The following is a 12,259-nucleotide window of genomic DNA, read 5'->3' as shown; positions in this document are numbered from 1 at the left end:
CTAGCAGCAGGTTCAGGCTGCGGCGATTTATTTCTATCATCATCTTCAACGTTGGTCCTAGCAGGGGAGGGGGGAGCTGCCCGCTCACCTGCATTTGCTTGCTTGCAATTGATCGACCATCGCAGGAGTCGTTGAGGTCACTGCTCTTAAATCTGGATCTGCGCCCTCTTTTACAGCTGCATGCAGCCCCGACCTGCAGCAGCATCCCTCACTCCTGCTTGAAATCTCTCCCAAGGAGCCGCTGGCGACATTAGCATTTTCTCTTGCCAGCCTGTAGGGACGAGGAGCCCGGCCCTCCTAGGGAAGGAATTAGCCCAGCAGCATCAGAGATCAGAGGTATCTTTATTGACCGTTTACAGAAATACAGTAGCACTCGGTTTAGGGCGCTTAGGCGGGTTCTCCGGAAGGTGCCCTCCTTCTCAGCGTTGCCGGGAGATCCTGCTGCCCTTTAACGCTCTGGGGTTTCTCTGGAGGCTTTGGGGCTCCCTAGCATGAACTTCCTAACACCCTCAGCTCCCCAGGGGTTGGGAGTTGTTTGAACCAGTGGATGAAACTCAAGGGAGGAAAAGGAAAAGAAAGCCCCGTACGTTGGGGGGTGGTGGGGCGGTCTGAACAGGTCTGATATGTTGTGAGCCAGCCCTGCTGCGGTCACCATCCGTCACCGCACGCGCCTCCCGCTCGGCAGGACCCCGCTGCTCCCCAGAGCTCAGCTTTCTGCCGCCGGGCGCGCGTCGCTGTTGGCTTTGCACGCTCTTGTCACAAGGCTTGTTGGCCATAAAATAAATATTTCTTGGTCTATTTTTCTCCATGTACATGTGTAAGAGTGAGACCCTTTCCTACAGCAGTTCACAAACTCTTTGGGGGCAGGAAGGGTATGCTCAGCTGGGCTGATCAACTCATTTAATTTTTATTTATGAATTTAATTGGCTTTTTTATTTTGCAATCAAGGTGGAGTGTTGTGTTTTTTTTTTTGCGTCCTTGCTACAAGAAACAACTGCAGACACTTCTGGCATAGAGGCATTTTGGCGGCGGCCGCTGCTGTTGGCCTCACTCTAGTAGTCAGTGAGGGGGTATCGCAGGAAGATGAAGATAAGGATGATACAGAAGGTGGCAAGGGCTGAGCTGGTGATGTTAAAAAGCCGGGCTGTCTTGGCATCTTCGACTGCTCCGTTTAAGTCATTGAGGAGTTTCTTATCCCGGACCTGAGACAAAAAAAAAAAAAAAATAAATTGGGAGATGTATAAAAAGACATAACTTGTTTCCAGCAACCCCCACACTGTAGGGTACCTGTGCAGCGGACGAGGGCTGGGCTATGCCTTTTTGCATTTGAACACTTGGGGTGCTGTAAAACACCCCAAGTTGAAGTTTGCTATGGCTTGAGCTTGTTGAAGCCAAGCACCGTAATGCCTGTGGGCTAGAAAGCCCTGGAGTGGAGAAGACCTGGAAGAGCAGCCCATTGCTAACCAGGCAAACCAGGTCCCCGTGGCCCCTGGAGCGGGGCAGTGCCATTTTGAGCCCGAGGATGCGCAAGGGAACTGGGGTGCCATCGTGCACCCCATGCACGTGGGCACTAAAACATCCTTCCCACCGTGTCGCAGCCCCCTGGCCCTGCAGCGCCGGGCTTCGGCTCGCCCGGGGCCACGAGCGAGAAGGCTGGCCGCGGTTTCGGTGTGTGTCCCCGTGCCTCCGTCTGCACTGAGGGGCTGAGCGGGCGAAACCTGGCACGGCATCCTACTGCAGCTCCAGGGCTGCGCATGAGCCTACAGCATATTAAGCAGTCCTGGGTTAATGAGTTCCTTTTGCAGGTCTTACGCAGCTCGTGTAGCATCTCTGCCACTGGCAGTTTTCAATCCTGCCAGCACGGTTTGCTCTCTTCATTATCCTGCGGGCTGGGACTTTCATGGGCTTGCCTTGGGACAGTTCTGCAGTGGGTAAGGATTGTGCGTGTCCATGTCACCGTCTTGCTGTCACCTCTTCCAGGCTGCCAGGCAGTGCTTGGCACTGCCAGGCTGTGGTGGCACCAGCAGCGGATGGCATCGTCAGGCAGCGGATGGCACTGCAAGGCAGCGATGCCACTAGCAGGCAGCGATGGCATTACGAGGCAGTAATGGCACTAGCAGGCAGGGATGGCAATACCAGGCAGCGAATGGCACTGCCAGGCAGCAGATGGCAATACCAAGCAGGGATGGCACAGCCAGACAGCGCATGGCACTGAAGGCAGTGATGGCATTGCAGGCAGCAAATGGCACAGCCAGGCAGTGATGGCACAGCCAGGCAGCGATGCCACTAGCCGGCAAGGATGACACTATGAGGCAGTGGATGGCAAAGCCAGGCAGCGAATACCACTAGCAGGCAGTGATGGCACTGCCAGGCAGCAATGGCACTGTCAGGCAGCAGATGGCACAGCCCAGCAGCTGATGGCACTGCCCGCCAGCAGTTTGAGCCCAGCAGATGAGCAGTCAGGCTCCATCCCTTCCTAGCAGGGATGTGTCCCCATCCCCAAACCACCCCGTCAGCCGGCACTCAGCAGACCCAGGCAGCTGGAGCCACAAGGATGTGGGACGAAAGGACCAGGAGACTTTACCCCTCTTCCCTTTCCTGTATCTCAGCGGGGTATCCAGGGGCTGGCACAGTATCTGAGCGGGGTATCCAGGGGCTGGCACAGCGTGGCAGTGCCTGCTTCGCTGCCTGCTTTGTGGCCGGAGGGTTGCAGGCCGTGGGGCTGTGTGTCCTTCGCAGCCTGCCCTTGCTGCTGGCAGCACGAGCACCACCAAGGCACTGCCGGCTGAACGCTAGATGTCGGTGGCAGGCTGCGAAAACCAGCCCCAGGGTCCTACCTAGAAATATTAAAAGGCTTTTATCGACCAGCAGCTTTCCGAAAAGACTCTGTGATGGATTCAGACCACGTCTTAGTGACTTTTTCTCTCTCCCTCCTGCAGTGCTTACCCACGGGGCTGTCCTGAAAGCCTTCTGTGACTTGCTAGATATGGGGAAGGGTTGCCGAACCCCTCGTTCCCACTGACCCATGCTGGTTCACAGGGCCTCCAAAACCACATCTCAGCACCTCAAGCAACGTCCCCTCCTCGGTCACACCAGTGGGGACCTCTCTGCACAAGTACCCCCTGCCCTTCATTAATCCTGGACCGTGGGGAGGGAGTCTCTGCTGGCACGAGGCCCGCAGGAGCCGGCACCGGCAGGCGAGAATGCGAGCTCCGTTTTCCTCCTTGTATTAAATCCTGCGATGCCACATCCTTGGCCTCTGTTGCGCCCCGCTCCCGGGAGCCTGCAGTTGGAGCCGGGATCATCCCCCCATCACCCCGCTACTGAGCGCACGGCAGCTTCGGGGCATCCTTCTGGGAGTGGGGACAGGGGAGAGTCACAGACCACGCGTGGCTCTGTGGCATGCTTGGCTGGTGCTCCCAGCAGCGGAGATGACCTCTGGGAAGGCAGCAAGCCAGTAGCCTGGGAGCCCGCACGCCTTTCTGTGTCAGCTGTGCATCCGGGATGACTCAACTTTGAAATGATTCGGTAGGTTTAGCATCCTCCTGAAAATCCCTGGGCGCAGCAGTGCCGGGCAGCTGGCACCTCCTCACCCACACCGGTGAGAGCGGAGGTCCCTGCAGCCAGAGCCCCAGGGGTGCTGGATTGGGGCCAGAAATCCTGCCCGCTGCTCCCGGCAGGTTCTTTGAAGCTCTCACGCGCTTTCCTCTTCCCAGCGGCAGGGCTGCTGGAGGCAAACCCTGCGCAGAGCAAATGCCTTTTTACCCCTTCCTCCGCTGTAACCCAGCCACGGCTGGGAGAGGTCGCTCTCTGCCGCAGGCAAGCCAGTGTTTGCCATCGGTGTTTGCCATCGGTGTTTGCCATCAGTGTTTGCCAGGCAGACAAGTTTCTCCAGCAGACCGGCGTGGCCGGCACACCGAGCTCTGCAACCCTCCTGCCGCCGAGCCGCTTGCTTTGCCTTTGTGGGGCCAGCGCCTCTTGGCCCCAGGAGCTCTTCCCTGCTCCTTGTCTCCTGCTCCTCCTTTCCCCGGGGTGCCCTGCTGTAATTTCCATGCCCAGCCCTCTCCCAGTGCTCCCAGCAGCCTCTCCCACCTGACACCAGCTTGCACTCGTGACTGTGACCAGGGCTTTAGCTCTTTCCCACGGTGTGCTTCAGCAGGTCCTGCCCTTGACTTCCCGTGGCTCTCCTTCTGTCCCTGCTCCATTCCTGCTGCTCCTCAGCATCTCTAGCGAGGGGCGCCCAGGGCTGCCCTCTCCCCACTGCCACCATTTCCTCCCAGTTCCTTTTTTTGTCCTTCCCATCTCTTCTCTTTCCTGCTGTTTGGGCCCAAATGATGATACAGACAGCTGCCTTCGACTCCTGCCAAAGGGCACCCAGCTGCATCCTCTCCCTGCCCCTCCGGCCGGTCCTACCCACCCGTTCCTTCCAAACCCTGAGGCACACAGAGCTCTGCCAGGCACACAGAGCTCTGCCGGCATTCCCAGTCTCCAGCAGCCCCTTGCCCTTTCCCTGCCCTTTCCCTTCCCCAGCTCTCCTCCGGCCGCTCTGGCCTTGGTCGCCTGGATCCCTCATCCTCGCCGAGTCTTTGGTCCCTTTCCTCTCCTCCCTTATTATTTCCCCATACTCCCTATGGCTTCAGTGGTCACCCTCATGCAAATCATCCCTTATTGTCCATTATAATTTATATCGCAACGGACCTTCTAAGCACCAGACAAGTACCAGAGCCCCTGCGGCACATCAGCGCAATGAAAAGGCATTTCTCCTTCCAAACCACTCGAAGCTCCGGCCTCCCGCATCTCTCCAGATTGGCCTCACCTCCTCCCGCCTGGCCTTGCACCTCGAGATGCTCACAGACATCTATCTCCCCTCAACGTCCTGCTGCGGCATCCGAGCCGGGCTCTGGAGGAGGAGCTCTCCTGGAGAGCAGATACACATTTTGGCTCCTTCCCCGCTCCGTCCTTAAGGAGATGCCAGTGTCCTTCTCATAGCCCAGCCTCAGCTTTTCCTATTTTCATGCTTCTGTGGCCACCATCACCATAATGTGCTGGCAGCTGGTGCACGAGCTTCTGGGAGCCCTGGAAACTGCTTTCTTCCACAGCCGAGGGGGTGAGGCATGTGGGGAACTGGTCCCCAAGGTCACAAGGTCACAAGGCTGAACCCCCACAAACCCAAGTGTGGCGTTTCCTTAGTCACAGACTCTTTTCTCATTGTCACTTTGACTCTTCTCACCTTGCCTAAAGTTATTTGGGGATTTTTGGCCCTGCTTTGCACTGAGATGACTGGTGTGTAAGGATAATCATCCTGCATCTGCTGACTGCGGGGTTTCCCCAGGCACCCCAAAGCACTGCGTGGTGGCCCTTTTGGAGATCCCACCCTGGGCAAGGCAAAGCTCATCTCTGGTCTGGCTTGACAACTTATACGTTTCTTTTCCTCTTCCATGCCTGGCCTTCCATGAAACACAGCCCGCTCTTGTGGTTTAACATGCCAACATTCCTCCTCCCCTCTCCCACCAGTGAAAGGCAGTGGTGGCCTTCCCGTCCGTTCCTGCTTGTCTGTCACCTTCCTGCTGCTCACCTTGTCCTCCAACATCTCCAGATCACCTTGTCCTCCAACACCTCCAGCTCACTTTGTCCTCCAACATCTCCAGCAGACCTTGTCCTCCAGCACCTCCAGCTCACTTTGCCCTCCAACATCTCCAGCAGACCTTGTCCTCCAGCACCTCCAGCTCACTTTGTCCTCCAACATCTCCAGCAGACCTTGTCCTCCAGCACCTCCAGCTCACTTTGTCCTCCAACATCTCCAGCAGACCTTGTCCTCCAGCACCTCCAGCTCACTTTGCCCTCCAACATCTCCAGCAGACCTTGTCCTCCAGCACCTCCAGCTCACTTTGCCCTCCAACACCTCCAGCTCACCTTGTTCTCCAACACCTCCAGCTCACTTTGTCCTCCAACATCTCCAGCAGACCTTGTCCTCCAACACCTCCAGCTCACCTTGTTCTCCCACACCTCCAGCTCATTTTGTCCTCCAACACCTCCAGCTCACCTTGTTCTCCAACATCTCTACTGTGCTGGTGCCTGAGGGCTCTTTCTTTCTTCCCTCTGACCACTGTCTCCTGCCCTTCCTTCCCTTGTGGCTTTGCCTTCAGCTTCCTCTCCAAGCACTCCCCACGACTCCTACCATCCCGCTCCTTCCCAGTCCCTTCCCCAGCAGCCACCTCCCCTCTCTCTGCTCTGGGGCTCTGCCCCTCTCATTTTTGGAAGTAGGGAACTTGCTGCGCGGGTACAAAGTGCTGCCTCAGCTTGCAGGAGGAGGCGAGTGGTTTGCTGATAATGAGCCTAATGAGGCTGTCTTTAAGGCAGCCCGGCTTTTAGCGTGCAGCCCACAGCTGGTTGTCTGCAAACCCATTTCCCTGCAGAGCTCTGCATCCCTACATGTAAGGAGCTCTGGAGGGGATCCTTGGATTTATTTGCTCTGTGACTTGGTCAAGAGCTCTCCAGCCCATGTACCTCCACCACGCCGGCACCAGCATCACGGGGCTATCACCTCTGTATTTCACCCACTTCCACAAACCTTTGCTCCTCCCCAAAAGCGGGCTGAGAGCCTGCCTGAGAGGTCTGGTGCCGCAGCCTCTCTGCTTCTTGGGGTTAATAAATAGCTATGGATTTGTGCCAGTCTGCTTGCACTCGAAACGGGGGAGGTCAACACATGGTGAGAGGGGAAAGTAAACAGCCATGCCCGGAGCTGTGTGCTAAGGGCCGGACAGAGAGCGGGCAGGAGAGCTCAGCTCTCCTGGGGTGCTATCACACCCCAAATTTTGGTGGCCTCAAGGGGCAGGAAAACTCTGCAAGCAACCCCGTGGGCTGCTGACGGGGCTTAAAAAGCCAGCAGGGCTTCTTGCTGTCTTCGACTCTATACAACCACAACGTGGCATCCGTACCGCCGCTCATCTCAGGTCCCAGCTCCTCTCGTCTACCTCCTCATGGTGTAATGGGTACTGAGAAGGACTTGGCTCGCCCCGGCAGTCTCCAGAGACGGACATCCTAATGACTGAAGCAAGATCTCCTGCTACCAGGCGCTGATGCATCATTAATTGCTGCTTGGAGCTGGGAAAGAGGAGGGAGTTGCCAAATATTGGGCCACAGCATTTGCTTCTGATGAAAACCAACTGAATCCAAAGCGTTGCCATTGGAGCGATCCTCACATCTGTGCTGGGCTGGGGTTAAGGTTACTTCAGGGTTTCTAACTTCCCTGGTCCTGCTGTTTTTCTCTTCTTCCCCAGCACCAACGCATGCTTACATGAGAGCACCTTGCTTGCGCTCTGGGAGGCTGACCTTGAGAAGCCTGAGATGCTAGAAATAACCCCCGGAGGGATACGTGAGTCGGTGCGATTCCGTTGCAGCCTGGCAAGCTGCATCTGCTGAGGATCTGGCCCGCTACGGGTGTAAATAAAGACGAGGCGTGCCGTCTCACTGTTATTCAGAGCGCTTGGCTGGGGTGTCCGTCACATGGACTACTTGGCTTGCATGTCACAGTCTTTGCCCTCACCTGACTTCATGTGTTTCTTTGAGTAAGAGCATAAATTCTCTGGTGCTGAGGTGGGTTTTGGCATTTTTTTGTAAATGGTGGTCACCACGAAATAGCATTTCCCTGCAGAAAGAAATCTGGAAGGCTGCAGCTCCTGTGCAAAAGGCCAGGCAGACATGGAGGTACTGTTTTCCCAGCTGCGGCTGAAACCAATCAAAGTGGGCATGGGGAAGGAGACAGCTTTACGGTAACGTTCAAGCATACATCTGGCTTCCAGTGTGGGCACGGTGCTGCCGAAACTGGTGGAAATACTCGGGTGTGCTAAGGTCCATAATGAAACATCTCATGGACTTGGGGCACGAAGGAGCTTTATTAACGGTATGAATCTGGCAAAAGCAGATGATGTTTATGGCAGGGTATTGAAAATGCTATTTCTGTAATGAAAATGATGATTCCTGAGGTTGCCAGAAGTTTCAGTTGTTTAAAGGAAATGGAAAAACCGTAACCTGGGAACTGTTTAATGCCGTCAGCACCCTGATAGCCCTTCAGCCAGGAAACCTGTGCGCCGCTAGCCAAGGCTCCAGAATGGGCTCAGGGAGGGGAAGGTGCTACTCCCCTCCTCTCCCTCCCACAGCACCGTACTCGGTCTCTGCAGAGCACAGACATCCTAGAAAGGCTGGGACTTAAGTTATCTGCTGCTAAATTGTCCTTACATTTCATTGCAGAGGAACAAGAGAAGTCTGTTTAAAGGGACGTCTGTCTCCCGGGGCATTCCTCGCTTCTGCTTTCTCTGAACTTCTGGGAAAAACCTTATTGACTGCAAAAGAGATGAAAACAACAGGCTTCTGGAGAAAGGACCCTAACGTCCAGCCTGGCCGGGATGTTGTGAAGGTCTCTGCAGTAGCTGTGAGTGAGGAAGGATCCCATCTTCCTTAACATCCCAGTGGTCTTCCCCCGGACAGATCTTCTGCTACTGCCCCAGCATCCCCGTTGCCTCCCACCACCCATCCCAACAGCAGCCCGCGAGGGCACTCGCCATCCCTTCCGCCACTTGCTAGCTCTGCCCTGTGCCTCTGAGGGACGTTTTGTTTCTGTTTTCCCCCTGCCACGGAGTCACAGCTCCCGGGGAGCTCCAAGACCACAGCAGAGTTATTTCTACCCGCTCAGCTCCGCGTCTGTTCGGGTACCACCATTACAGCCGATCAGCTACTGCCCCCACAGTCCAAAAGCCAAGGCTGGTTTTTGACAGCCATCTTCTGTTTTCCTTTCCCTGATTTGGAGCATTATTTGCCCATTTGCCTTCCCTCGCTGACGCTTCTTTTTTTCACACTGGAGTTCATGTCTTCTAGACCTTTGCAGCTGGATGTGAGCCTACGCCTCTGCCCAGGCACAAGGCTCCGGCCCCGGGTTACTTCTGGGCTTTATCCTTCCTTCCACCTCCTGACAAGGATAGTGAAGGGTCCAGCTTTTAAAAACCTTCTAGGTGGCAGACGCTGCTCTGTCCTGTCCCCTGGGGACGGGTCAGCCAGGTCCTTAGGCTGCCTGCAGCCGAGGGACCGCATCTACCCAGACACCGCTGGAGGTACTGCCGTGTCCCCGTGATGTGAAACCCTTCCTTAGCCCGCTGTGACCGTGCCTCTTGCATGGGAAAGACGCCGGTCGTTAAAGGCAAATTCAGACGAGTAAAGGCACACAAAAAAAGAGGAAGCCAGTTTCTTCCCTCACTGGCTAAATGAGTGGGGCTGTTAAGGCACTCCCTCCCCTCCACTCCTGTTAGGCTGCCGCTGAATGGATTTGCCCTTGGGTCAGTCCTGCTTGTGGTGATGCTCAGCCCTGGCATGATTTAAGCTATCAAATGCCATGCCCAGGCAGCAGTGAAACCTGCTCCTTGGGTGGCGGCGGGGTGCTCATCGCCCATCTCAGGGAAGGGGAAACTGAGGCAGGCATCATGGTGCCAGTGCTGGGAGAGCCCAGGGCACGGGTCTGCGGACTTGACCCCGCGCCTTTCTGCCGGAGACCCTGACGGGCTCGGGAGCAGCCTCCTTGCAGCGCTGGGCACCCGCAGTCGGCTCACGGGAGCTGGATGGGGTTAATTGATCTGCTTCTGTGACGAAGCCCATCTGCGCCCGGGCCTTCCTCTAAATGCCGCCTGCCAAAACAAATCAGCTAGCTCCTCTTCGGGGCCACCCAGCCGCCCCCGGGCTCTCCGCACATCCATTCAGTCAGTTTGGAGGCTGGAGGCAGGGAAGGGGAGGGCAGCCCAGGCCCCTCTCTCCCAGGGGCTGCCTGTTTGCCGGACGCCATCCCTGCTGGGCTGCTCTCCCCTGCAGCTACTGGGAGTAACCCAGTCCCGTCCCCTACGCCGGCTGCGCTCCGCGGCATCACCCTCTCCATCAGCACGGCTCTATTTGCCCCCTGCGCAAAGTCCCCCTACACTCTTTTCCCCCTCCTCAGCTATCCAGGGCTCGTTCCCACGCTGCTGGCAGGTCTCCAGGGCTTGCCTTGGGATTTATAGGGCTCTCTGGGTGGAGCTGGCCACCAGCTCTGGTGTTTTAATTAGGGAGAGGGCAAGAAGGAAACAGGCAGGATTGCCCCGCACCTTGGCAGCGTCTCCCCCCTGCAACTTGCCAGGCGCCGGCTCTGATGCTGGCCGGCCGCTTCTTATTGCTTCTGCCCGACCAGCCGACGCTGCCGGATCCTACCCTGACAAGATCTCTAACGGACAGGATCCCGAAGAAGGGACCGAGTGCCGGGGTGTCTGTGGGTGCAGTACGAGCCGAGCCAGCCCTGTGTTGCCTGCCTGTCACCCTGCCGCCGCGGTACAGAGGAGCCTCCAAGGGTACCGGAGCAAGTCAAAGCGCCTCTTCCCCACCTGAAGCAACATCCCCGCCTCTAAAACTCATCCTTGGCTTTCCCCATCCCCATCCCCAGTGGGCGAAACCTCTCATTTGGGTGGCAAAGAAGTGATTTACATCAGCCGTGACCCCCAAACTCTTCCCCCACCTCTCCGGCCACCCCTTACCCTGCGCCTCGCGCTCGGTACTCACTTTCAGTGAATAGGCCAAGGCGATGAAGCCAAGGCAGCAGAAGTTGAGGTATACGAAGTTGAAGATGGACCAGAGATAGTAGTCGTTCACCTCGGTGGTGTCGGGGTAGATTTCGATGACGGTGGTGGGGTTGGTCATCGTCTTCTTCTCCACTGAGTGCTTGCACGGGACCGCCGGCCGCAGGCTGTCCCCTTTGCAGCTCTTGCTCTCCATGAGATAAACGGCGGAAGAAGGAGACAGGACGGGCGAAGCTTGCCGGAGAGCCGGGGGCTTGGCGATGCAGGCGAAGCAACCCTGCGGGGGGCCCTGGGGGGGTCTCGGGGTCCAGGCCACCCCCTCGAAGGGGCACGGCGGGCCCAGGGGGGGATCCTGTGTCCTCTCCGTGGTGGCTGCTGCGGCCTCACCGCGCTCTGCCCTGGCGAAGCGAAAGCCCCCCCCGTGAAAAATGGGGGTGAGGGGATCGGGGTGGGGGGGGAGAAGAAAAAGGGGGGGAAGGAGCGGAAAAGGGGAGACGTGGGGGGAAGGCAGGAGAGACAGAGGGACCGGGAGACAGAGGAGAGAGCGGGAGAGGAGCGAGGGAGTGGGCAGAGGAGAGAGGGAGGAGAGGAGGGCAGGCGGGAGGGGGAGGAGGGCGCACCGCTACGCCCGGGGACCACAAAGCCGCCGCCTCGGCACGGAGCTGCCGCCGGCCCCGGCCCCGCGGCGGGGGCAGAGGAGCGGGAGCGGCGGGAGCGGCCCTCCCCCGTCCGCCCCCCCGCCCCCCCGCTGCCCGCTGTCCTGCGTGACCCGCGCCCGAGTCACGAGCGGGGGAATAAATTTTAAAAAATTAAAAATAAGGAAAGAAAGAAAAGCAGAAACACTTGGGAGGAGGCGGGGGGGGGGTCCGGGGGAGTTGCCAGCCAGCCGCGCTGCATCCCCCCGCAGCCCGCCCCGCCCGCCTGTCGGTCGGTCTGTCTGTCTGTCTGTCTGTCGGGGCCTTCTGTCCCACGCGGGGACGGGAGCGGGTTGCCGGGCTGCGGGGCGGCGGGCGGAGCGGCTCTCCCGGTGCGGCAGCGCAGCACCACACCCCCCCCCGGGGTTTCATTTTTGGGGCTTTTTTTTTTTTTTTTGGCTGAGTCCTCCTCTCTGCGGGATTCCAGGTGGGATTGCATTTCCCGATTCTTTCCACCTGCCAGCAGGTTCCCTCCCCCCCCCCCCCCCCCGTCTTTTGGGGAGAATGTCGTGGCCGGAGAGGAGGAGGAGGAGGGGGAAGAGGGGATGAAGGCAGAGGATGAGGAAGGGAATGTGGGAAGAGGTTTCCCCCCCCCCCCAGCTTTGCAAATAGAAGAGACTAGTCCACCTCTGGCTGCCCGTCCGTCCGTCCATCCGTCTCCTCCGAAGGCATCAGGAGGAGCGAGGGAGACTCCCGGGGAGGGATGCGGGGAGTCGCTGCGTATCCGGCTCAGCCCTCCGCCGGCTCCGCGTCCTCGGCGCTGGAGTTGCGGGAGGCGGGGAGGGCGGGGGGGGCACCCATGGGCTCGGGGTGGGCAGGGGGGGACCTCGGGGCTGGGAAGGTCATCCTGCAGCCCCCTCCATCCCCCCCTCCCCCCCGAACATGCTCCACGCGGGAGAGCTCCTCCGTGTCTCAGCGCTTCTCCTCGTGTCCTCCCCACGGGAACGTCACCTCCTGCTTGGAGCATCCTGGTAG

At 58.2% G+C, this 12,259-nt stretch overlaps 1 protein-coding gene across 1 annotated transcript; it reads right to left on the bottom strand.

Annotated features, from left to right (window-relative positions):
* Window positions 1–1,052: 1,052 nt before the first annotated feature.
* Window positions 1,053–12,085, bottom strand: IFITM10 (interferon induced transmembrane protein 10). Its single transcript, XM_059826044.1, is given in 4 exon segments — window positions 1,053–1,202; window positions 10,573–10,991; window positions 11,984–12,019; window positions 12,022–12,085. Coding segments are annotated over 4 exon segments (669 nt in total).
* Between the last annotated feature and the right edge of the window lie 174 nt (window positions 12,086–12,259).

This window comes from Gavia stellata, chromosome 17 (assembly GCF_030936135.1).
Source record: "Gavia stellata isolate bGavSte3 chromosome 17, bGavSte3.hap2, whole genome shotgun sequence".
NCBI lineage: Eukaryota > Metazoa > Chordata > Aves > Gaviiformes > Gaviidae > Gavia > Gavia stellata.
This window is presented reverse-complemented; position numbering and strand designations above follow the sequence as displayed.